The 26,702-nt window shown below is 43.9% G+C and overlaps 1 protein-coding gene across 8 annotated transcripts; it reads right to left on the minus strand.

Moving 5' to 3' along the window:
* Nucleotides 1-10,002: 10,002 nt before the first annotated feature.
* Nucleotides 10,003-26,413, minus strand: LOC150039651 (uncharacterized). 8 transcript variants are annotated; one of them, XM_090327688.1, is made up of 6 exons: nt 26,361-26,413; nt 24,075-24,228; nt 13,346-13,427; nt 12,736-12,999; nt 10,636-10,747; nt 10,003-10,236 (listed from the first exon to the last, which is right to left on the minus strand). In XM_090327688.1, exons 2-6 carry the CDS (start codon nt 24,134-24,136, stop codon nt 10,163-10,165), a joined length of 594 nt encoding a protein of 197 aa, XP_090183814.1. In that variant the 5' UTR covers nt 24,137-24,228; nt 26,361-26,413; the 3' UTR covers nt 10,003-10,162. The 8 variants fall into 8 exon arrangements, 6 of the variants coding, with proteins under 6 accessions (XP_090183814.1, XP_090183808.1, XP_090183809.1 ...); XM_090327682.1 differs by having other exon boundaries at nt 10,636-10,813; XM_090327683.1 differs by having other exon boundaries at nt 10,636-10,813; nt 26,373-26,402.
* Between the last annotated feature and the right edge of the window lie 289 nt (nt 26,414-26,702).

Consider the following 26,702-nt stretch of genomic DNA (forward strand, 5'->3'; position numbering starts at 1 on the left):
AGCCTTCCTCAATGCAGGATGTTTACCTAACATGTGTGAGACCTGAGATCCTCTCATCTCAGCCTTCTGAGTAGCTAGGGTTACAGGTATGAGCCACCGGCACCCAGCATCAAATGTTTTTGTTTTTTGTTTTGCCAGACCTAGGGCTTGAATTCAGGGCCTGAGCATTGTCCTTGGGCATTCCTCAAGGCTAGAGCTCTACCACTTGAGCACAGCACAGCTGTTTTCCATATATATGATACTGAGGAATCGAACCTGGGTCTTCATGAATGCTAGGCAAGCACTCTACCATGCTACTAGCCCCTCAAATGGTTTTTAATAGGAGAACACCTATGAATAAATAACTTGAAATGTGCATCCTTTGGTAATCACTATTTTCAACCACAAGAAGACAAGTAATGCCTCTGGCTGTATGTAAAGGACACATATAGTTTGAAATAAAGGGCACAGAGTATGATGTTGGGAAGAAATATGATTATCATCAGTCAAATCCAGAATATGGGGCATCTGTAAGACAAATAAGCATGTAGAGAAAAGGATATTCGCTATTGTAACTGATGGTCCTAAACCATTACTATAGTTACAATGTAAGGAATTTGAATCTTGCTCTGAAAAAAAAGCCATAACTATATTTCTAAGGCAAATATAGAATGTTGAACACTCACTAAGCAACAGATGAGACATAAGAAATTATTGTCAAATGTCGATGTGGCCTTTAAATGTCTTTATCTGTTATTGATGCATACTAATGTACTTGTGAGTAAAATGCTAGAATATCTTATTTGCTTTAAATTATTATAGAAATAAAAGCTTGGGAGAAGATCTGGACCCAGACCTGTAAATGTTAATGACTGTGGAAGCCACGGGATTAGTGCCTGGAAGTTTATTATATAATTGTCCTACTTTTTGTACACGTTGGAAATTTTCCTATGAAATACTTTAAAAATTAAAAAGCAGGGCCGGGAGTTTGGCCTAGTGGTTAAAGTGCTTGCCTAGCATGCATGAAGACCCGGGTTCGATTCCTCAGTACCACATACATAGAAAAAAGCCGGAAATGGTGCTGAGGCTCAAGTGGTAGAGCTCTAGCCTTGAGAAAATCCAAGGACAGTGCTCAGGCCCTGAGCTCAAACCCAGGGCTGGCAAAAAAAAAAGCCAGGTACCAGTGGTTCATATCTGTCATCCTAGCTACTCAGGAAGATAAAATCTGAGGATCACAGTTCAAAGCCAGCCCAGACAGAAATGGCCCAGACAGAAACGTCCTCAAGACTCTCATCTTCAATTAATTACAGAAAAAGCCACAAGTGGTGCTGTAGCTCAAGTGGTAGAGTGCCAGCCTTGAATGAAAGGAGCTAAGGGACAACACCTAGGTCCAGGACTAGCAAAGTAGCTATTCAGAGGCAGAATGAATGAACTCCCACTGAGCTGTGTCCTGTGTTGGGTCTGATGCTAGGATGAGACATACAAAGATACACAATGCATTCATGTCCACTCGATCGTATTACATGTGTTTCAGTTCATAAGTCTGAGAGGCCTCTTAGGAGATTCCCATGTTGGGGACCATCCGTGACAGAACCTGCAGGGAGGACTTCTGCAAATTGTTCATTCTGTCATCTCGTTTAACCACTGTCCTGCCCATCATCCAAGAATCTGAGCCGTTTCTCCTACCATCCTGGTAGGACACCTAGTCTGAAATCCCAAAGGAAGACAAGGCCCTGGAGCTCAACCATGGGCCCCAATCCAGCACCCCACTCCCCACCCCCAGGCCAGGCATCACCACTTCCCAGCCCATCGCCTACAGGAGGAGCAGTTCCTTCAAAGGACATCTGGAGGTCATGTGGCTGCAGTGCCCACTGCGGCTATTGAATTCTGAAGTGGAATGAAAAAGCCATCAACATTGCTTCTCGGTTCATCAGACTGGAAAGCGACGCCCTGCCATTAGAGACTAAAGTCAAAGACTCACGAGGCGCTGAGTTACGCAGTGTGCACGACCATACATACTTGGCAATCTCTCATTTAGGGCTCACTGAAACAGCATTAACTTTCATTTTTCAGGTTATAAGGGGGGGTAGGGAGAGAGAGGGAGAGGGAGAGAGAGAGAGAGAGAGAGAAAGACAGAGACAGAGACAGAGACAGACAGACAGAGAGAGAGAGAGACAGAGGAGATGTAACTTACCCAAGATCAAACACCATTTAGGATTTTTTTATTCATTAATTGAGTTTAAAACAATGTAGGAGTTACACAAAGCACACACCTGCCGGCTAGTTGAAACTGCTGACTACTAGTGTGAGGCCTTTCTTCTATGCCATGCTAGTGCACCAGTTGCCTCAGATTAAAGCCTTTCTCTCAGATCACTACAATTGCACGTTCTAGAGCCTTGGGCTCTAGAATAAGGAACCCAGGCATCTCGGTTCTGTCTTTCATACGGTGTGGAGTAGCCAACTTAATGGTGGAAACGTACATTCCTTGGGCAAGTACTGTATGCATCAATGCACACACTCATGTCATGTATGTAAGTGTAGACAGAGATGGATGAATAGATCATGACAGGTGCATGGATGGTGTATGCGTTGTGTATGTTTGTACCTAGCTATTTGTAAATACATGTAACAAGTTGAGAAAAGCATCACCAAGCCAATACAGCTTTTTTTCTACCTTAGGAAGGGGAAAAAAAAGTCAAACACTACCAGAAGTTAGAAGACATATACTAATGTTTCTTTTAAATAAGCTTCCAAAAATACAAACAAAACAGATGGCATAATTTAAATATGTATGTATATATATATATATATATCATGTGTAACATCCGTGTACCAATAGCAGTTAATAATCATTAAGCACAAATTCTGTACCCAGGGATTCTTCTCCATGTTTAATTAAGTTTAATTCTCTGCTCGCTACACCCCTGCAGGCACATTCTCCTAACACCACCTTTGAACAGCAGACAGGAAAGGGGCATAGTTTTTAGGCAGCTGCCCTCATCTCACAAAGCACAAATAAATGTCCCACCACCTCTGACCCCCACTCCTCTTCCCCAAACAAGCACTGAGGCCATTTTCTTTTCTGTTTTCTAACAGCATTCTGTGCATAACCAAGCGTGGTTTTAAATGAGAAAAAAATTATATAGAAAGGTATACAGCATAATAAACCCAACACCTACATATCCACCCTCTGCAATTAAAAGTTAATGTTTATTTACATCCGTTAGGGTGTATTTAACATCTAGAATAACACTCAGTAACACTGGAATTTTCCTCGTTGCCTCTCCCAAGTTCACTCAGGCTTTATAGACAGCTTGCTCTTTATCAGCTGAGCAATCTTCTTATTCATGTGTTTGCTGGAGAGATTACTAAAGCCATGTGTAAATCCCATAAACAACATGCAACAACATATAGAACTGTGGTATAGTTTCATCTATTCCCTGCAGCATTTGTTTATCCTTGACATTATTTTCAAAGACCCATTTGGGCTGGCACATACCCATTCATCCATTATCATAGCTCTATGACACAGAATCATGTTCATGTAAATTTTTGTCAATATAAACTCATTTATTGGTCAGAGTATGGATTAATATATACTAGTATGTAATGTATTGATATATAATGTACTAATATATAGCTAGCATGTTTAATATATTTGTAATATACACTCTTATTATAGTATATTATATTATTAGAAAATATGTTTATAGATTATATTTATTTTTTTTCCCAATCTTGGGGCTTAAACTCAGGGCCTGAGCACTGTCCTTGGGCTTTACTCAAGGCTAGTTTTCTACCACTTCCAGCTTTCCTGTGTATGTGATATGGAAGAATAGAGCCCAGGTCTTTGTGCATTCTAGGCAAGTACTTTACCACTGAGTCAAACTCCCAGCCCCTATATTTATAAATGTATTATATTATATACTTACAACACATTATAAAAACATTTAGAATATGGTATAATTATATTATTAAATATAATATATAGTAGTATAGTATATATAGTATATAAATAGTATAGTGTATATTACTGGATTGTATATGCTGTAATATATACACTAAATATATTATATATAAATGCATGTACTGTGTATAGATTATACTTCTGTAGACAGATTTATAGATTTATATCTGTAGATTAGTAAATACATTAATTGATTAACATATTAATACATAAATCTAGACCCTAATAGATTAATTTGGTTGATTACTACATTTTAAAATTGAAGTTCATATAACATAAAATATACCATTACATCAACTTTGTAGGATATGTTTTTCAAAAGAACTAATTTCAAAGTAAATTGAGGATTCCCTAACTTAAATATGCCAAAACCAGTAAGGGAGACAGCACTCTCCAGACATGCCTGTCCTTTCAAGTTATATTTCCCAAACCACCTAAACTCAAACGGCTCACAGCCACCTCCATTCAGTTTAGGCTTCATTCTGCTGGAGTTGCTAACTGCCCATCTACATTAGCAAACTCAAAGTGGATCCAGCAATCTAGATTGGCTTCTCTGGACAAAGAGCAATCTATCTTCATTTGTCCTTGAACAAAATGCCATACGGTGAAAAGTAACAAACATCTCTCTCTTACATTCAGAGGAGCTGAAAGTCTGGCACCCAGGTTATCCAGCTTGGCTGCCCTCTGGTGAGAGCTCTTTCTGTATGGAGTCCTTGGTGCTTTCTCGTTATCTCTTTCTTCACAGGTAGAGGAAAGGGGAAGTCTAATCTCCCTTTCTCTTTTTACAGGTCACTGATCTGTCAGGAGGGTCCCCACCCTTGTAATTTCATTATCCTGTCATGACTCCAGCAAAGTCTGATCTCTCAACACCACCACACAGTGGGTTAGTGTTTCGATATATTAATAGGTGGTGCAGGGGAGGGAAAGCATTGGGTCTCCCCGAGGCCGAGCCGAGCCTGGGTGTAAATACACGGCCCATTTGTGCAGTGGGTGCAAAATACGGCGATGAGCTAAATGTCCCCACCCAGTGTCCAGATTCTGGCCCTGGTCTCAGGTGCGGGTACAGAGCAGTCAAGCCATGGCTGCCTGCCTCCTGCTCCAGAAGTGAGGCAAACATTTGCTGCTGGAATGGAAAGGCCTGCTTCTCTGTTTTGTCTGTGAAAACTGCCTCTCATAAATAAGAGATCAAACCAGGAACGCATATCAAAGCAGATGCAGCCAGAGCCGGGCTAGCCAGGAAGGAAGACAGAGAATTATAACATGAGTCTACAGCCCTTGAGCTGAGCATGACAAGGAAGGAAGAAGCAAAATCACCCCAGAACCTGAGGAATGTGCTACCCAGAGACTGTTCCACTACTAACAGGAATGGATCACCCAACTAATTCATCTGTCTAACCACCCAACGTGGAAAACTGCACCTCTTAGGACACAGAGACCCTGGGAATGGATCAGTTGTATAACCAAACCACCTGGCTACCTTCCCACTCAGCCATGTCAGCAATTTAAGTGTTCAGATCAGTAGAGACTGGAGTTGGAATCCCATTTCCATCATTTACACATTAAAATCACTTCTGGGTTAGGAACTTGAGCCCCACCAATCTACTTTCCAGACCTGTAAAACTGGGATAACGGATTGGGTGCTGATGGGCTCGTGCCAGTCCTCCTAGCTACTCAGGAGGCTGAGATCTGAGGATCACAGTTCAAAGCCAGCCCAGAAAGGAATATCCCTGAGATTCACCAATTAACTACTGCCCCCTCTAAAAGACCAAAAGGAGCGCTGTGGCTCAGTTGACATTGATGCTAGCCTTGAGCAAAAAAAGCTCAGGGACAGCACCCAGGCCCTGAGCTCGAGTGGTGGCATGCACTCACAGGCATACCGGTTTCCTCTGAGTCACGAGACACCTGAGTAGTGAGGTTGACCACACTTGAGGGCCCATGGCTTCAGAGATACCTGCCAACATTTCCTATCCCAGGCCTCACAGAGCTGCAGTGAGAAGGAAAAGCTACATGCTGGGAAATGACCCCCTGGCCTACAGGATATGGTGGGCTCCCTTGGCTTTGCCCTAAGACAGAAAAGGCTCACAAGGCCTTCTTCACCCAAAGCCCTCAGGTCCCATCTGGATCTTAGGAGAACTGATAGAAATCCTGAGCATTCATTCCTGTGGAAGAGCTCTTTCTCTCCTGCATCTAAGCGCAAGACAGCTCTAAGCTGACCTTGGAGTCCCTGGAGTCTAGGACAGCTTCAAAACAGTACATAGAAGAAAGCATGTCCGTTAGGGACCCGCTATTCTGGGTTGGAAAACTGGCTCCATCAGTTGGCCACTTGTTCATGTTACTGAACCCCCAGATTCTCATCAGTAATGAAAATGATGATCCATTGTTTTAAAGCAGACTGTCCGAAACATCTAAGTGAGAAATGGGAAAAGTGAATTTCCTGCACTCAACTGGGGAGAATGCTATGCATGATGAACCTACCAACAGTCGTTGTGATAAAACTGTGGATGAACATTTGCTAACTGTGTTGACTGCTGTTGGCGTCCCCTGCACCCCTGACTATCAACCCATTTTATCTTCTAAAGAACCCTGAGAGAAACCGATAGCTCTCATCCCAGCCACTCAGGAGGCTGTGGTCTGAGGATCATGGTTCAAAGCCAGCCCAGGTAGGAAAGTCTGTGAGACTCTTATCTCCAATTAGCCATAATAAGAAAAAAAAGCCAGAAGAGGAGATGTGGCTCAAGTGCTAGCCTTGAGTAAAAAAGCTCAAGGACAGCACCCAAACCGTGAGTTCAAGCCCAGGACACACACACACACACACACACACACACACACACACACACACAGAGGAGGGGGGGAGAGGATGGAGAAGGGGGAGGGAGGGGGAGGGAGGGAGAAGGAGGGAGAGGGAGGGAGAGGGAGGGAGAGGGAGGGAGAGGGAGGGGGGAGGGAGAGAGGGAGAGAGGGAGAGAGGGAGAGAGAGAAGCACAGCAGAGGCAGTGTGATGGTTAGTCTTGAATGGCATCCTGATTGGCTTGGGGGAAACCTAGGAAGTTAGGAAAGGCCACCTTGGGGTGTGTCTGAGTCCTTTCCTGAGAGCAATAACTGAAGGGAAGACCCAATGAAGGGGTAGAAATCTCTCTGAAAGTGAGCAGAATCCTCCCAGGGCCTAATCAGGGTAAGAGGAAAAAGGGAAAGGAAGCCACCTCAAGCAAACTTTCTCCTTCTCCCTCCCTTCTCTTCCTCATCCTCTCAATCCCTCCCCTCTCCTCTTTGGCCACCAGGACATAACTTGCTTTGATCTTTCCTGCACCATTCCTACCAGAATGACCTTAAGCACAGAGCAAATGCCTTTTCTCTTAGGTAGTTTTCTCTGTTGTTTGTCCCAGCAATGAGAACTTAATCAACAGGGAACATGCTTGGGTATCTCTGCTTTGTAGGAAACTGTGGCACAGGGAAGCGGCAAGCCTGTGGTCAAGGGCAAGGGCAAGGTCACAAGATGATAGGAGCCCGCATCAGAATTCAAGAAAGCCATCTAGCCTGGAGCCATGCTTCTTAGTCCCTCTGTTGTTCTTCTTTCACCTGCTCTTCAGCCAGAGGTGGCCTTAGACGTGGCAAAGCCCCACATTAACTCGGGCACGCTGCCACTTTTGTCTTTGCATCACTTGGTTCAAATATTCTGCCCCTGGCAGAACATTTCCCTACCTCACAGGCATCTTGGCAACAATTATAAACTTCTTATTAAATTCTTATTAACTCATTAGAGAATTTAAAAAAAAAGCACTGCTCAAATTAACCACATCAACCATTAGTCTTCTCTCAGTTTGTGAATCCCATTTGCTCTCAGGAATAACAAGGAATGAGATCAGATGATAAATGATAGTATTTATGGGCTGTTTGGGTTGCAATTTCTCCCAGTGTGAGGGTTTAAAATCATTGGTCCTGAGCTGATCAGATTAAATCATGTTAGGTATGGCTCAAGCCTTCACATGGCTTCTTCTGAGCATTATTTGTTCTAAGTAAATATTATTTGATAATATGCAGATTCCCAATCCTACAAATAAATTTCCCCAAAGCAGTGTCTTCCATACTTACCGTGACTCTTGGGTTGCAAGAAACATAACTAGAACTGATTTGAACCAAAAGTAAGGAAGGGAAAGATTGATCGTGCTGTGTAAGAGCAGGAAGATGGCTGGGGGCTCAGATATGTAATCTGAGCTACAGAGAGGCTGAGACCTGAGGATCTTGGTTTGAAGCCAGCCCAAGCAGGAAAAGTCTATGAGACTCATCTCCAATTAACTATTCAAAAAGCCACAAGTGGAGCTGTGATTTAAGTGGTAGAATGCCAGCCTTGAGTGAAAAATCTCAGGGACAGTGCCCAGGCCTTGAGTTCAAGCCCTTGTGCCAGCACAGAAGAAAGACAGAAAGAGAGAGGAGAAAGGTGGAAGGGAAGGAAGAGAGGGAGAGGGAGGAAGGGAAGAGAAAACAAAGTGAGGCAAAGAGAGGGAGAAAGAAATCAAGAGAAAAATAGAGGAAGAGAGAGAAATAAAAGGAGACAGAGAGAAAGGCAACAGACAAGAAAATGGCTTAGTAGTTTCTTTAAAAGCATACATTTGCCATGTAACCAGCTTTCCCATGCCCTTGTACTTTTAAGAGAAAGACTATGAAAGTCTATGTCCACAAAAAGATATATAGCCAAATGTACAAGACACTATTACTCATCATTTTCAGTCAGAAATTGAAAGTTGGGGGGGGGAGAAACCACCCAACAACAGACAAATGGATCAATCATGAACTACTGGACTATTGATGTGAGGATCAACAGAAACATATCTTCAAATTATTATGCTGAATTAAACAAGCCAGACCAAAACACAGAATACATATTGTAGAGTTCCCTGGACACAAAATACTAGAAAATAAAAATTACTTGTGACGGAAACAGATCGGTGGTTGCCTGGGGTTTAGAGGGCAATGAAGAGAAAGGCCTCAAAGGGGCTCCAGTACACGCTGGGATGCTGTGGATCTATTCACGGTATTGGTGGTGACTCAAGGAACATCCTCTAATGACACACGTGAAAACGTACACAAGCTATTACATCAACCGCATCTCCTTAAAGCTGAAGAACGAAAGAAAATAGTGGGTCACACCACCAACAGCCTTCATTTCAAACAGCAGATAGGATACACGGAAAGACTGTAAACCCCACCCCGCTCATCTCTTTCTCAATTCTCCATGACGGCCTGGGCACCTCTGCAAGGTAACCTTGTCCCAACTACTGCACATGTGAGGACCTTGGGTGCTGGCAACACTAGGAGCTCAACAATCAAGAAGGCCCCCACTCTGCTTTGGTCTGTCTGCACAAGACCACAGATAGACTCTACATGCCTGTGTTTCCCTTCAGGCCACTACTTAGAAATGGGAGGAGGGAGGAGGAAAGGGAGGAGGAGGGAGGAGGAAGAAGGAGGGAAGAGGAAGAAGGAGGAAGAAGGAGGGAGGAGGAGGAAGGAGGGAGGGGGAGGGGAGGGAGGGGGAGAGGAGGAAAGAGGGAGGGGGAGGAAGGAGGGAGGGGGAGGAAAGAGAGAGGGGGAGGGGGGAGGAGGAGGGAGGGGAGGGGGAGGAAGGGGGAGGGGGAGGAGGAGGGAGGGGGAGGAGGAGGGGAGAGGAGGAGGAGGACAAGGACCATGACAACAACAACAAAGAAGGAAGGAGAGATAGGTAGAGGGAGAAGAAAGAGAAGGAAGATGAGTTGGATGGTGGGAGAGAAAGAATTGGCCCTATTTGAGATGTGTATTCACCCCTGTCGTTGGGAGGTAGGTCTAGTTCCAGAAGAAATAGATACCCAAACACAGTCTCAAAAGGGATTCATCGTAAGCCAAAACTATATTGCAATTTTTTTTTATCTCTTCTACTGAGAACGATGAAAGGACTGACGCTGATCAAGATGCATGTGCTCATAAACTGACATGTGGAAGTGAAACTCCTTTGTACAACGAGTGAAAGATTATAATAAAGTTACAATAAAAATATAACGGCTACAAATATGTATTTAAATCACGCAATTTTTTTAGTGTAGGCAAATCAACTGTTGACTGAAATATTAGGTGGTAAATGGCTGACATTAAGTGTGAGCTCTGACACGGCCAATGCTACTAAACAGTAAATTCTATCTGACGCCGAGTGACTCCAGGTTGTGCCTTTTGCCTCAATCCAAGTGTTTTCTATGAGTTGGGCATGATCTTGCACACCTGTAAGCCCAGAACTTGAGAGGCTGAGGCAGAGAACCTCAAATTCACTGTCTCAAAAGACACAAAAGGACAGCAAGCAAACATTATTTTCTGTACCACACTCTGTTCTCAATTTCTCAAATTCTTGATCTAAATTTAAAACATTTGCCTAGGTCTTGAGTTGAGCTCTCAACACCAAAAAAAATGAAAACAAGAAGAAAACCCTGATAATCATTCCATATTTTTAAAAAATCTATCTTTGTGGCCTTCAAGTCCCTGAGGTCAGCCTTGTACAGAAAACAGCAGAGGAATGGGTAGCAAAAGACTGAAGGTTACCCCAAAACTACTTCCCAGGATGCTCTTTACAGGCAGGGGATGGCATTGCTTTTCAGTTGCCAAAGCACATTTCCAACATACCAGACACTGGTGAGTCACCTCATAGTTCCTGTGGTTTAGGCCCAGCTTACCTGGTCTGCAGCTTGTGGACCCCGTGTCCAGACAGCCGCGTGACTGGAGAAGAGTCTGCTGCTGCAGAGACATCATCCCCTTGATGGCTGGCTGATGGAGTTCACTTTGAGGCTGCATGACGAAGGGAAAGGCCAGAGACGTGAGGTACCCCCAACCCTTCAGCCACTCTTCTTCCATCTAGAAATGCAAGGGCGTTGTCATGTAAAAGGGCAGGGCTTACAGACTGCCTTGCAGCTGTGAAAAAAAAAATCAACATGAGGGCGAAAGGCTTTGAAACCCAGCCATCAAACAGCAACTTCCCTGTTCCTGGAGATCTGTAGGAGAGCTCTTTCTTGGGGTGCACCTGTAGAACCTTCGAGTCTAATCTAAAATACCCTGTCAAGAAGAAGCTGAGGAGCAAGCACAGCCCAGGTAGAAGAGAAGAAGCATGCCGCCATCAGCGGGCTTCGCAGTGGATCAGAACTCTTTAACCCTTGCACCTGGACTGGGACCAGGTGGGGTTGATTCTACCAAGACTCTGCTTGTAAACAACCCACACCTCTAGTTCCCCTGCCCTGGCCAATCAGATGAAAAAGCCATCACTCCTGGCCAATGGACAGACAGGTCTTTTGGTATGCTCTTGTCTCCAACCTTCAATAAAGCCATTGTTTTTCCTTTCAAAGAGCATGTGGGGCCTGTGACCTTCACATGGTCACGAATTCCATCCTTGCACCCTTCCGTTACTTGAAGCTTCTCTCCCTCCCTCTCTCTTCTTCCTCTCTCTCGCCCCCGTCCTGTTCCCCCTCCATTTTTCTATTTCATTCTCTCTCTACTGAAGTTATCCTGTGTCGTCTCTCCCCTCTGTAGTAAATCTCTCTCTACTTCCTACTATACTCTTTTAAGGACCCCTTGGTTGGCTACATAGGAGCTAGTTTTTGTTTGGAGAGTAAGCTTAAGGAATTATCTAATATTCTCCTGTGTGTGTTGTGTTGTGTGTTGAGACTTGAACTCAGGCTTGGGCACTGTCCCTAAGCTTTTTCCTTTTTTTTTTTTTTTGCTCAAGGCTAATGCTCTACCACTTGAGCCACAGATCTACTTTTGGCTTTTTTTTCAGTAGTTAATTGGAAATAAGAGTGTCAGGTACGGGGCCGGGAGTTTGGCCTACCGGTAGAGTGCTTGCCTAGCATGCATGAAGACCCAGGTTCGATTCCTCAGTAATACATACATAGAAAAAAGCTGGAAGTGGTGCTGTAACTCAAGTGGTAGAGCACTAGCCTTGAGAAAAAGACTAAGGATGGGCCAGGAGTTTGGCCTAGTGGTTAAAGTGCTTGCCTAGCATGCATGAAGACCCGGGTTCAGTTCCTCGGTACCACATATAGAAAAAAGCCGAAGTGGTGCTGAGGCTCAAGTGGTAGAGCTCTAGCCTTGAGAAAGTCCAAGGACAGTGCTCAGGCCCTGAGCTCAAACCCAGGACTGGCAAAAAAAAGAGAAAAAGACTAAGGACAGTGCTCAGGCCCTGAGTTCAAGCCCCATGACTGGCAAAAAAAAAAGTCTCAGGTACTTCCTGCCCAGGATGGTTTTGAACCATAAGCTACCTGCTGAATTACAGAATGCATACCTGTCCAACGGGCCCGTTAGACTACCTTCTTTCTACATCAGAAAGAAATGTCCCACAAACATCCTTGGAATGGAAGTGATGGTTTCTGGGTCCATCTTGAGTCTTGGTACAGGACACCAGTAAAGAGAGGAAAATAGGAAAAGACTCTTGTTCCACATCACTGAACCTAAATAGAGTTCATGCTGTAGGGACATTAAAATTCTTGTCCTTTTCTTTTCCCCCTCAAGCCTTTTATGACTTCTGATTTCCCATCTGAGCGAGATGATGAAGAAGAAGCCTCCTATAAAGACAAGAGCGGGCAGAGACAAAGCAAGCCCTGAAACTTCTGGGATACACATAAATGCCGGGTGCCTAAGGATGTTTAAATTTCAGACAACCAACGATTCTTTTTTTTTCTTTGAGGGCAAGTAGGATCTAAATATTGCATGAAACAGACTTCTTTTGGCAAAATGATTCACAGTCTATCTACAGTTCAGATCTAACCGGGTATCTTGCACCTTACCTGACATCTCTGCTCTTTTCCTCCATTCGCACCCAGCTGCCAGGTGTGCCAGGGTCTAGACAGCATCTCAGCTGATGCTGACTCGACTGCAGAGACCATGCCCCGAACCACAGGCCAGACCACGGTGGTTCCGTTGACACTGCGTCCTGACACGCAATCACCTTGGGTTGTCCATTTCTCAGTGTGTGAAGAGCAGGCATCGAGGGGAACCATCAACCAGCAATCCACCTCATAGACATTGTAGCCCTCCTCTTCCTGGGGACCCTGGAGAAAGCAGTGATCTGAATGAGTTCTGAGCAGACTCCCACAGGGGACAGGGACCTGCTTGGATGGTAGAAGGCAACCCTAGGGTCCTTATGAGAATACTAATGTCCTCAGACCCCTGCCAAATGCAATCACATGGTGGAGGGTGGGGGACAGGGGCTGGGTGTCTGGCTGGCCTCAACACCTGTGCGGAAATAGCAGCAATTCTTCAGGACCTGGAATCCAACTGGAGAGTATGATGAGAGATTGCCTTCAGCAATATAGTGGATTCTAAGACACTGGACCAGCAGCGACATCTCCGGCTACTTGATTCCCCAAGCATGGCCTTGCTTCCTCTGTTCCTCACCTTTAGATTTCTTTTCTGCCTAATGCCATCAGCCACCTTTTCTGTCGTCTCTTGTGCCACAGAAACTCCGGCTGCTACACTTCTGCAGGGAAAGAATGAATTAAATTATATTACATTGGAGTTTTAGAGAACTTTTGTTTTGTCACAAGTCTAGCTTTGTTGGTTTTTTTTTGTTTGTGTGTGTGTGTGTTGTTGTTGTTTTTAAAATGAAGTCTAGAGAAACATTACCAACCCACATAAGTTTCTTGTTCTCCAGAGCTGACGACACAGATAATGAAGCCTAATGTTGATAATGATTGTTCTAGACAAAAGATAGCAGGGAGGATGGAGGGAGGGAGGAAGAGAGAGAGAGAGAGAAAGAGAGAGAGAATCATAATATTTTTAAAAAGTATGTCATGGGTTGCATTCATTTGGACACAAATAAGAAACCAGGCAGATACCAGGAGACCAGACTGAGTATTTTAAGTTTGTCATGCTTGAATAATGGATTATTGTGTGCAGGCTGATGATGGAATAATTCCACCAATCCCAACACTCTCCCCACCACCACCAGAAAAAAAAAATCATGCACTTTTCCCCTGCTGCCAAATACACAAAGAAAGCAGGACACCAGAATGAAATCTGTGCCGTAGGGAAGGAGTCCATTTCCTTCTCCTCTTGGGACTTCTCAGCAGGTAAATATTGATTACATTTTCCCAGTACCTCGAGCCATTATTTCTGATATGGCCACCTGCTCCCAGATATGAATTCCACATACCCACCCTCTGCCCCTCCCCCAAGGTCTCCATAAGGATAGCACATCAACTGAGGAGAAAATTCTTTTTTTCTCCTGAAGAAGCTTGGCAAGAAAGACCTCTAATTAGGAGCATTTAATCCCTGTCTCTAATACTTGTTTCCTCAGAAAATGACAACACGTGTCCACCCCGCAGATCGTTCTTCACCTCACACCACACCTGACGTTTGAGAAGACAGGGACACCAGGCGAGGCCCAGAAGGTAGGACCAGGCTGGAAGACAACAGTGTCAGAGGCCTGGAACTTTTTGGTTCTCAGATGAATTATTGATGTCGCCTCAGGGATTTGTGGAGCGGTAGCAGTGGCAGGGGTGAGGAGACGGCTGGTGGTTTGTCCTGGAATTGGCACAAGGGCTGGTAATTAAGCCTGCTGACACTTCCAGGGTACCAATACTACTGCCAGCTGGCTGTCAAGTGCCCACCGTCTGATCCTGCCATCCACAGGAATACATTGTGGGCAAGATTTATGCACGGCCGTCTGTGGACGTCTGTCTCCTGACACTAGCTCTGTGGTCATGAGGGGGTGGGAGTGTTGGCTGTGTATGGCCTCAGCGAACCCTCCAGCTGCTGAGTCTAAGTGCTAGCCCAGCTTCCAAGAGCATGTAGTAAAATTCCACTGCAGAAGGCAGGCCATGGAAGGAATGGTTCTGCTCTAGGTTGGGTTCCACTCAGCACCATAGAGCCAGCACCCTAGAATTACTCCACACCTGCAAGGCTGCATTTATCCACTAGCTCCATCTGCTGCTGGGTGACTTCCAGGGACGTTCACTCTGGACGCTGCCAGCTCGTCCTTCACCCTGAGCATCTGCCTGCAGGACAGAAGAGCCCTCAAGAAGACAGCCACCTAGTGGTAGAGTGCTTGCCTAGCATGCATGAAGCCCTGGGTTTGATTCCACATACATAGAAAAGGCCAGAAATGGTGCTATGACTCAAGTGGTAGAGCATTAGCCTTGAGAAAGCTCAAGGACAATGCCCAGGCCCAGGACTGGCCAAAAAAAAAGAAAACTAAAAAAGGAACCAATAGCCAACACTAGGTGACTGTGATTAGTTAAGCATGCTCTATGCATCCATCCAATGAAATACAACTCAGTCAAGAAGACTGAGTATATATGTGCAAGCATTGAAGAAAAGTTATTGATTTGAAAAAATAGATCACAAAGTTGTATATTCCATACTATGATTATGTCCAGTGGGGTTTCAAATATATTGAGGGGGATGCTATTCCTGTGTCATTTCATTTTCTCACCTCTAATTTTATAAAAGGTTCAATTCTGGGGTTTAAGAAACTCAATAACACAATGAATTCTCTTTTCAGTACCATGAATTACCTTTTCACTTGGATTGCAAGAAAGACACTCATATAACTGAGATTGACCTCAGGAGAGCAGAGAGAAAGGGAGAATTGATGACTGGTTTTTCCTCCCCTGCCCTTGCCTATTTGTTTACTTTGTTATTTGTTTCTTTATTTAGAACCAGGGTTTAAACTCAGGGCCTTGGACTCACTTCACTTGCTTGTTTGACTGACACTCCAACTCAAGCTAAGCCTCCAGCCTGACTTCTTCCTGAATATTTTGAAGATGGAGTCTCACGGGCTTTTTAGTCTGGATTGGGCTCATAACACAATCCTCTGAGTTCAGCCTCCTGAGTAAGCGCGAGCTGCCAGTAGCCAACTGGTTCTTTCTTTGCACTGTTTCTCCCCTCTGACCTTGGCTTTTTTTGTTTGGATGGACCCCTCCATCTTGCCACCCTCCACCACGCTCACCCCCAATTCTGTGTAATTTCCAATTTCATTCAGAAAGGAAAGCCAGGATGTCAAACTTCAAACTAAGAGGTGCTCTATGTTTCACACTCATTGATAATCTTTCCCAGTGTACAGTTCATTTGAGGCACCCCAATTCCTTTCCTCTGGTCTGCTGTCAGCTCTGTCCTGAAGAGTTAACGCTCTTTTTGAAATAGAGTCCAAGATAGTTGGGCCCAAAAGAAGATAAGCATATGTTTGTGCAAGCTGGAAAATTGTCCTATATGGAACAGAGTCAAAATAAATCAATAAAAGCAGTTTCGGGCAGGCACGACAGAGAAAAAAACTGTTAATTACTAGTATTACCATTGATAGCTATTCATTTGAGACTTTTGTTCAGTAAAGGCAATTGTTTGCTCCTGTTATATAACCAAAATCAAGAGAATTTACAAAGAACGAGAGAGGGGGAAAAAATCTTCTCAGCTGAAACTCAGACAAAAGGCTTGAAGGGAAAATGAGACAAGCGATATTTTCTGGGGATTTACTGAGACAAATCAGCTCAGAAAAGACACAAACCTGTTCGTTTCATCCCAACACCATCCATTCTCGTCTGGTTTTATTCCTTGCATATAAATTTCAAGTTTGAAAGGACCCAGATATAGAACCTTTTAAGATACTTCTCCACATTGAAAAGATTTCCTCCTTCTCAAAAGGGATTTTTGTTCTTAGCCGAATCCTTTGAAAAAAATTATATATATATATATACATATATATAATTACACATACACATACACAGCCAAATCCTGAAGATCTCTGTAGTCCCAAAGACCTGAGTTCAATATCTATTTCTACTCCAACAAGGCTCCATGACAGTTGACAGTTTGCAAAGGGTTGTCTGAACATCTCTGCTCCTGTGTAAAGTGAAGATAATACCCACCCACAGAACCATGCCCATCTAATCCTGCTTGAGGCCCTCCAGCTCTCAGCGTCCAGTCAGAGACAGGAAGTGACTTGAGCATGTCAAACAGAACTATAATGTAGGGGAACTGTTACATAAATAATAAAAGACCTAAGCCCCGAACAGAACCATGAGGCAACTCCGTGTTGGTGAAATAGCTCTGCAAGTCTAGTTAGAGGTTGTAAAGATTCCATGGGAAAGCATAGCAATTCTTTTTTTTGCATTTTTTTATTGTAATTAGTAAAAGGGTTACATGATATTTGCCAGATAGAAGGTGCATTAATTCACGTACATTGATACCCTTTCACATGTCTTGGTACCCATTTCCCTACCCCCCACCTGTCTTGGTTTTCCCCCCTTCCCTATCAAATAACCAAATACAAATAAATTCAATATATCAGATAACAAAGTGAGATACTATAACAATATGAGATAACCAAGGGACAGCAAAGGAGATGAGAGACAACATAGTACATTAAGGACAACAATTATTCGTTATATGGCTTTTGTTTCAATATCCTGGAGGTCCTTTCAATTAGCTTCATACTATATGGCCTTATGTATCAAGGTTTTGCTCTATTGCAAATCTCAAAGCATAGTAATTCTAAATAAAGACTGGGGATGTCACTCCAGTAGAGTGTTTGCATAACAACTGCAGGGTCCTGAGTTCAAGCCCCAAACTCAATTTTGAGTTCAATTTTGCTGGTTCTGGGGCTTGAACTCAGGGCCTGGGCTCTGTCCCTGAGCCTCTTTGTGCTCAAGGATAGTGCTCTACCACTTGAGCCACAGCACCACTCCCTCGAGGGATATTCTTATATAGTTTCAGCACCCAGAAGAGCCATAGAGCTTTTCCTTCTAGAAACCAGAAAGACAGTGGGGTCATATTGGCCATCTTTGATCACATGACCTCCCTGGACCAATCCCATAGATGCAGAGAAATGGACTGGATTGGTATATCTATCTGCCTGTGGATCAGATTGATCTCTATCCAAACCACCTGGACTAAAATAATAGTAATAATAACAACAGCAGCAACTATCACCATCATCAAAGTAGTATTAACCGAAAGGGAAGGAAAGAGATCCTAAGAGGTAAACTAAGAGGTGTCAACCTTCACCAAGACAAAAAACAAGTAACTCTTTTTGATCATAATTTACTTGAATATTTAATATTTTACTACTTTTCAGAGAATAGTATCTCTAGTGCACAAATGAGAATAGCAAAGTTGCAAGAGTTTAAGGAAGTTACCCAAGGTCCCAGAGTTGGAAAATGGTTGTGCTTAGGCTTGAACCCACCACATGTCTCTACTATTAAAACTCATGTCTCTTCTTCTACACCATGCTGGTATCTTACTGAGTAGCAAGCATGGAGCATGAAATAATCCAAAGTGATTGCTTGGGGGCCAGTGAATGTCTTAATCTTCACTGTTAAATACTAAAATCTGCATGTGCACGTGTGCTCATTTCCTGGGGTCATAAATTGAATATTCACTCCCTTCCATTTCCCATTAAAACATAGCATGAATTAAAGGGTTTCATTTTCATCACTCAAATAGAGACCTTAAGCCCCATGCTGGAGGCTTACCCCTGTAATCCTAGCTACTCAGGAAGCTGAGATATGAGGATCATGGTTCAAAGCCAGCCTGAGATATGAGGATCATGGTCTGGAAAGTCCATGAAGCTCTTATCTCCAATTAACCAACAAAAACCTGGAAGTGGAGCTGTGACTCAAGTGGTAGAATGCTAGCCTTCAACAATTTAAAAAAAAAAGCAGCTCAGGAACAGTGCCCAGGCCCTGAGTTCAAGGCCCAGTACTGGCACAAATAATAATAAAATAATAATAATAATAATAATAATAATAATAATAATAATAATAGTTTATCCTTTACCGATTGATGGATCTCACACATACTTAGAACTCCAACTACCTGGTCCTCAACCCAATGAAGTTACAGGGTTTGCTCTAAGAGTGTAAAACTTGAGTCATGGCATCTCTGGTCATAAAAGAAATGCAAATCAAAACAACTTTAAGATTCCACCTCACTCCATTTAGAATGGCTAGGATCAAGAAATCTAATAATAACAGATGCTGGAGGGGAGGTGGACAGGAGGGATCACTACTACACTGTTGGTGGGAGTGCAAACTTGTTCAACCTCTATGGAAAGCAGTATGGCAGTTCCTCAAAAGACTAAATATAGAGCTCCCCTATGACCCAGCAATTCCACTACTTGGCATTTACCAATCGTCCAGAAACAAGGACCTACTAAATCCACTAGCACAACAATGTTCATTGCAGCACTATTCACCATAGCAAAGATATGGAACCAACCCAGATGTCCCTCAGTTGATGAGTGGATCAACAAGATGTGGTATTTATACACAATGGAATTCTATGGTGCTCTCAGAAAGAATGACATCACCCATTTGTAAGGAAATGGAAAGACTTAGAAAAAAATCATATTAAGTGAAGGAAGCCAGACTCAAAGGAACATAGGCTCAATGGTTTCCCTCATTTACAATAATCAGTAGAAACCTTGGGCTCTCCTAGGAGAGGTTCACAATAGAGCAAAACCTAGATACATAAGGCCATACAGTATGATGCTAAATGAAAGGATCTCTAGGATATAGAAACAGAAGCCATATAATGAGTGATTGTTGTCCTTTTGCTGTCCCTTTATCTCATATTGTTACAATATTTCACCTTGTTATCTGATATATTTTATATACGCTTAATTGAAATAGGAGAGGGAAGGGGGAAAATCAAGATGTATGGGGAGAGGGGGAGGGAAATGGGAACCATGACATGAGAAAGGGTATCAACATTTATGAAGTAATGTACCTTCTATCTGATGAATATAATGTAACCCTTCTATTAATTACAATAAAAATATATGAAAAAAATTGAGTCATGGCCAGGCTTCCTCCAGGTCCTTCAGAAGTGAAACTCCAGTTGTTCAGGTCTATCACCTTTCTTGAGTACATTTCCCCTCAGTCATTTACTGTGATCCGATACCCCAAGGACCCTTGTTCAGAAATGGCAGGGCGCTGTCACTGCCAACTGCAGGGAGAGCTCCTTCCTATAGCTGTTACAGGCCCCCTTGTCTCCTTCCTGCATCTGCACTTGGGACCACAAGAGGCAACGTGCACAATGGCAATCTCTTAATAGGATTATATCTTTTTCTGCACATCCCATCTCTAGGGATTATTGTCATTTGTCTCCTGCAAATGACAATCCAGCTTCTCCGGGCTCCCTGGTTGCTGGGGGAGAAATGTTACCGCACAGCTTGTGTCGGATGATGTTTTATAATCATAGCAGAAATCCAATATTAATAGAACTGTCTGGGTAAAAAGGTGCGTGCGCTGTTTGTGGAGCCACACGGGTATCCCTGATGTCTGGAAACACCCCTCCCCCGCGATTTCTTTACTCTGGCATTTCTCCTGTAGACATAAAATTTTAAATCAAGTTGGACCACAGGCACATATGGGACTATTATGAGGACATCCTGCTTACTCTCCCACAGTCCGACAGACACTTTGCACTGCCAACCCTTCATAATGCTCAATGGTGTTTACCATTTTTCCTAAGATACCCTTCTTTTTAATCCCTGCTTGTCCAAACACATCCTCCTCCGATTGCCTTCTGAGAGCACCTCACTCCGCAATGGTGTTTGACTTCCTGGTGGCAATGAGTCTCCAACTCCTTTGTGACCATTGCCTGTATTTTTCGCCTGAACCTCTTTTAACCGCTCACAATTATGGGGGCAGGGGGAGTCAAGGTCCTGGCCCTTGATCTAAACTTCATCCTAACTTAGAAAAGAATGGGGGCTGAGAAGGATGAAAATGTTCCCCTCTCTCTATTAGTCCCCTCAAGCACCCCTCACCCCCAACCACCCAGCTGGGGGGACTATGACACTCCTCCCAAAAGAGTGGCCCACACAGCCACGGTTATAGCAAGAGCTCTTGAGAGTAGTAGTGGGGCTGGCCCACAGATCTCACACTAAGAGAATGGGGTTTGTTGTTCTGTTTCCCTGAAAAGAAAGAGAGGGTCAGAGAGGTTACTGGTTTGCCCAAGGTCACTGAAAGGGAAAACCACCATTAGAAATCCTAGCTTGTCTAAACCCAGCAGCATCTCAGGGATATGATTCGTACAGAGCCTCTGATGGTGGGTGGAGGGGTCCGTTACAAAAATCTCTTTTCCAATTTGACACAAGATGTCCAAGAGAAAGCCTTCCTTCACAGAGTTAAAAAAAAAATCAGTGATGTGAGCCCATCCTGGAGTCCCAGCTGGGCTTGAGATCTCAGCACTGCCCTTCTTACTCCATGTCTCCTGACCCCAGTGAACAATTTGGAACCAAGTTACAATTTCCTTTTCATTCTCATTAAGCAGAATACTCCTCTTTAACAACCCTCCCTAAACCACCCCCCATCTACAACCCTCCCTGAGCTTTGCTTGACTATAAAGCGCTCTATTTCTCTGTGATCTTTATGTCCTTAGAAATTACAACATGCTGGCATAGGTATTTAATTATTGAAAGGAGATGTGCCTTGTAAAATATTGTACCTGCAGGTTTGCTCATGCAAAGTAAGGATGGATCCCACTTGGCCAGACAAAACCTTTGCTATGCTAGAGCTTTGTTCTGGAATAAATCTTGGTTTGTGAAATATGCATCCTATAAGAGCACTTCTGGGTTCTGCCTAGAACTGGCCAAACTAAAACACCTTTCCCTTTTTTAAATGAAACTAAACCTTGCTTTTACATAATACTGAGCTGACCCCCTCCTAGGCTGGGAATTTAAAGAACACTTTTAGGGGTAGGGAAAAAAAAAACAGATGTCAGATGATCCATCACAGAGTTTCTTTTCCAAGGCTGGAAAGAGCTCCACCACCACACTAAGGATAAAAGACAACAGATAAACGTCAAAGTTTGAACTCTGCTCAAAGACATACAAAAGCTTAGGTTGCAGGGAAAGCTCTCTGTGCTGTCCAATATGATAGACATGCTGGTACCATCCAATATTATTGGTTTTGACTTCTAATCCATGGATTTGACTTCAGATGTGTCTGGAATATCCAAAGCAGTGGAATTTCAATTTTACATCATAATGTAATCCATTTAGATTTAGTTGCATGGAGCATCATGTAATCCAGGCTTATCCTATTGGACAGTGAATGCAATTACTGATCAATATTCCTAAAGAACATAGAAGTAAACATGCTCAAAAATATTTGCCAGTGGAATCTGGTAATTTAGAAGAAGGATGAAAGAGCATGATTGAATCAGATTTGTCCTGGGGAATTCAAGGTTGGTTTAGCAGAAGAAGGAAGGGAAGGGAAGGGGAAGGGAGGGGAGGGAAGGGGAGGGGGAGAGAGAGGAGAGGGGAGGGGGAGGGAAGGGGAGGGGAGGGGAAGGAAGAGGAGAAAGAAAGAAAAAATAAAAAAAGAAAGAGGGAAGGAGGGAGGGAGGGGAAAGGAAAGGAAAGGAAATCAATGTCAGCGATTTAGTGGCACAAATTCATGGAATCCCAGTACTCACAAAGAGGAAGCAGGAGGATCACAAATTCAAGGTCAGACTGGGATATAGACCGAGAACCTGGCTCAAAGAAAAAAAATCAGGTATGGTAGCGCATACATGTAACCCCAGCTGTGTAGGAGGATTCAAATTAAAACCCTATCTGAAAAATAATCAACCCCAAAAGAGGGCTGGGGGCATTGCTTAAGCAGAAGAGTGCTTGCTGAGTAGACATGAGGCCCTGAGTTCAAATTCCAGCAAAAAAGGAGAGAGAATACTTACCTGACTTGAAAAGTAACCTCGTATGTGGTAAGAGTTCTATTAATACTAATTAGAATCAGCTCTATTAACCTTAGCTCATGAATATATTGCTATACTATGTCATTAATGTTATTAATATATCATTCATAGTATATTAATAGGAATACACTCATACTAACTTATTCCTGTTAAATACTGTTTAGGATTTCACTGTTCCCTTTTCTTAGGCTGTGAGTGTTACACCTCCCTGAGATTTTTTTTTTGTGTAACAAGAGGCTCCCCTGACACTGAGCCTCATGTGTTCTGAGAGTCCGGGGATCCCCAGATCTGGGCCCCCCGCCATGCCCCACATGGGCTGGCTTCTCCAACACATGCAGCTGCTCTGTTGGCTGACCCAATCCAGGCCAGTGACTCTGCTTCTCTCCTGCTTGCCTCAGCAGTTTTGCTTCCCAGCCGTCCACACTCCCAATGGCTCCAATACGTCCAAAGATGAGCACTTCCAAACCCTGAATTATTTACATCTGAGAGGCTCCATGGGTCCTTTCTCCCTCCAATTCTGCCAGCCCCTCCCCCCTTCCAATGAATCATAGCAAATTTGAATCTTGGCCATACACACACAAAGTGAAGTTTTGTTTTTTACTTAGAAGGTTCCTCTGGTACACCCAGGAGAAAAAGGGCAGAAAAAGATGGAGGTGGACAGTGGCTTGCAAAGGAAAAGGGAAAGAAAAGCAAACAACAACAATAACAATAAAGCAACTCTTGCTGAATCAGTAACTAGCAGTAATAGATTTTTTTTTAAATTCACTTCCAGGCTCAGTTGGGGAAAACAAGATACATTTCCTTGCAATAATTTAAAGAGTGGAATGTTTCATTCCCAGAGAAACTACAGCTGTTTTGACCTATTCCTGGCTTTAGGTTGGACTATTATTTGCGTTCTCTGAATTATTATTGTTGTTATTTCTTTTCCTTTTTTAACATGGTAGCATTTAGGAATGGAGCCAAGTTATAGCCTGATTAAAGTCTTTCACTCTGAATTAAAGGTTTTGAATCCAGCCTTAGGCTTCAGCCTCAGATTTTTGTTGCTGTAGCTGCTGTTTTCCATCCACACCTCCCCATCTCCAGGGGAGAAGAATAGAACTAGAAATCAGTCCGCTGCAGGCACACCCCTCTGAGGTTACACCAATTGGTTCCAAGGAGGGTGCCACTGCTGTTTTGGATGTTATAAGGCCACTGTGGCTGCAACCAGGCCAGTAAGGGGACAAAGGACATCTCCCTGAGGGAAAGGCCAAGGGAAGAGAAGGACCCTTCCCAAGCATTCTCATGTTCTAGAAAAGTCACTCTCCTTGCAATTCCTTTTTTCATCTCAAGAGTTCTGATAACTCACACCTGTAATCTCAGCTACTCAGAAGTCTAAGATCTAAGGATGGCGGTTCAAAGCCAGTCCTGGCAGAAAAGTCCCTGAGACTCTTACCTCCAATAAACTATCAAAAAGCCAGAAGTTAGGGGTGTGGCAAGTGGTAGAGCACCAGCCATGCAGCTGGGGATAGCAGGCAGGAATATGAGTGTGAGGCCTTGAGTTCAAGCACCGGTAGTGACAAGTTCATTCATCAATTCACTTCAGTCACCTGTAACATGAGATCATAAGAGCACCTAGGTCAAAGTGTTGGGTCTGAGATATTTACAGATGCACTGATCAGTAATCAATCAATGCTGGCTGGTGTGTACTGCTCCTCTTTAAGGTGCTTTCTCTACCTGATCATCTAGCATGTCATCTTCCCATGTCTGCCAAGATCGCACTTGCCGATAATGGAAAAAGCACAAACCATACACGTGTGTGCATACAGGCTTGCACACACACACACACACACACACACACACACACACACACACACCACTTGTCTGTCAAAATAGGCTCTTTTCTGCCCAGGAGGGCCTTAGACTGCCATCTTCCCAATCATTGCCTGCTGAGCAGCAGAAATTATAGATGTCAGCCACCAAGGCCTGGCTGATAGAAAGATCTCTCTAGAAGACAGCTCAGTGGGCCCTTGGACCATAATCCTCCTCTGTCTATGCTTCAACATGGAGCTGGGATTTCAGGTGTGCACTACTGTTGGTTTGTTGGTTGAAATGGGGATAGGGGGAAACTCGAGCCCTGTGCAATGTCAGAGCCCACGTCCCATGTCTGTTACTTGCCTGTTGAAGGGAGGGAGGGAAAGCGGGCAATCTATCCCTACTGGGTGAAGGCTGAGAGAAGAGAAGGGGGGAGGTAAGATGGTAAGGGCTGGGAGTTTGGCCTAGTGGTAGAGTGCTTGCCTGGCATGCACAAAGACCTGGGTTCGATTCCTCAGTACCACATACACAGAAACGGTGCTGTGGCTCAAGAGGTAGAGCACTAGCCTTGAGAAAGCCCAAGGACAGCGCTCAGGCCCTGAGTTCAAGCCTCATGCCTCCGGACTGGCAAAAAAAAATTTTTTTTTTAAAAAAAGGTAATCAATGCCCTTTTTGGCCACAGGCTGCTGGGTACCAGGCCATGGAGAAAAAGACAGAAGAATGTGAAAGAGCAGAAGGAGAAATGAAGCAGTCATGGACCCCGCTGCCAGGAAAGCCTGCACTGTTCTGGCTGCTGCCAGTGCCAACAGGAATGGCAGGCAGCCTGGAGCTCTTGACAGAGGATGGGGAGGAAAGCCAGGAGCGAGAGTGAGCCAGAAGGAGATGCTGGAGGGGCTTCCCCAACTGAGCAGGTGCCTGGGGAAGGAAGACCCTACCCAAGAACAGCCTTGGGAGCCACAAACAACCCCCCTCCCCAACCTGTGCCCTGGACCTCCTACTCTCCCAGATCTCAAAGCAGCTAGCCCCAGCTCTCCTTCAGCCAGGCCAGCTGCCCGGCAGGCAAGCAGATGGTGACATCTTCACTAGAGCCAAAATCACCTTTCCAGGAAAATGTCTCAACCTTCTCTGGAGGACACAGAAAGGAGCGTGCACCATGGAGAATTTCAAACTTTCTCAAGAAGCTACAGCTTCTTAAAAGTATTTGAGTGAAACAAAAATGTATTTTGACTATAGATTGTTCAGTGCCTCCGATTTAAAAAGAAAAGAAAGGTTGTTGAAAGTTGCCTATAATCTCAACCACCTGGGAGGCAGAGGTAGGAAGATGACAGTTCAAGGCTGAACTGGGAGAAAATACAAGACCTATCTGAAAACCAAACTAAAAGCCAAGGGACTGGGAACAGGGCTCAAGTAATAGAGCACCTACCTAGAAAGCACAAGGCCCTGAATTTAATCCCAGTACAAAAAAATAATAATAATAATAATAATAATAATAATAATAATAATAATAATAAAACAGGTGCTGGTGGCTCATACCTGCATTCCTAGCTACTCAAGAAGCTGAGATCTGAGGATCAAGGTTCAAAGCCAGTAGGGGCAGAAAAGTCTATGAAACTCTTATCTCCAATTAACCACCTAAAAACCAGAAGTGGCACTGTGGCTCAGAATGGCAGTGTGCTAGCCTGAAAAGAAAAAGAGCTCAAGGACAGTGCCCAGGACCAGACTTCAAGTCCCATGACCAACAGAAAATTAACTAACTAACTAACAGTCAGGTAGTTTCCAGAACTTTAGCTCCTTACTCCCCAACCCTGTCATCCCTTGTGAGCAGCTAGTCATGGACTAAAAATCACTGAATTAAACTATTCTATCTGTCTCTGTCTCATCCCCTCCCTCTCAAATCTCAACATCTGGCTCCCAGATGTATGCTTACCACTGCACTTACTGCTTGCATAACAGACAGGTTCCATTATCAATGCTAATCTGTTTACCTAATTCTAGAACTCTGAGGGGCTGTGCTGGGAAATATTGCACGCTCCATTCCACATCAAGTAGGGACATGTTCGGTGAGTGATTAGCAATGTCTGCATGGAAACAGGAAGCTGGATGCATGGGTCCAGTACTCACACAGAGGGCCGCATCTTCATCACTCTGCTTCTGGACAATGTTTGACTCTAAAAAGCTCCCTTCTGACTGGAGAAAACATTTATGCTGACTATGAGACACAAATGAATGATTGAAGGCCTCCAGAGGAAAGGATTTTGAAGCAAACAAG

The sequence above is a fragment of the Megascapheus bottae genome, unplaced genomic scaffold (genome assembly GCF_031878675.1).
Source record: "Megascapheus bottae isolate mThoBot1 unplaced genomic scaffold, mThoBot2.hap1 HAP1_SCAFFOLD_53, whole genome shotgun sequence".
NCBI classification, from domain to species: Eukaryota; Metazoa; Chordata; class Mammalia; order Rodentia; family Geomyidae; genus Megascapheus; species Megascapheus bottae.

Bases quoted from the DNA above. Each gene is read 5' to 3' on its own strand.
- LOC150039651 (XM_090327682.1), bottom strand. From the start codon at position 24,136: ATGGCTGGTGCTCTACCACTTGCCACACCCCTAACTTCTGGCTTTTTG. The intron at 13,428-24,074 runs GTAAGAGTCTCA...CTTTCCCTGCAG, and splicing joins TTTTTGATAGTTTATTGGAG to AAGTGTAGCAGCCGGAGTTT. The intron at 10,237-10,635 runs GTAAGCTGGGCC...CTTTTGAGACAG, and splicing joins GTCCACAAGCTGCAGACCAG to TGAATTTGAGGTTCTCTGCC.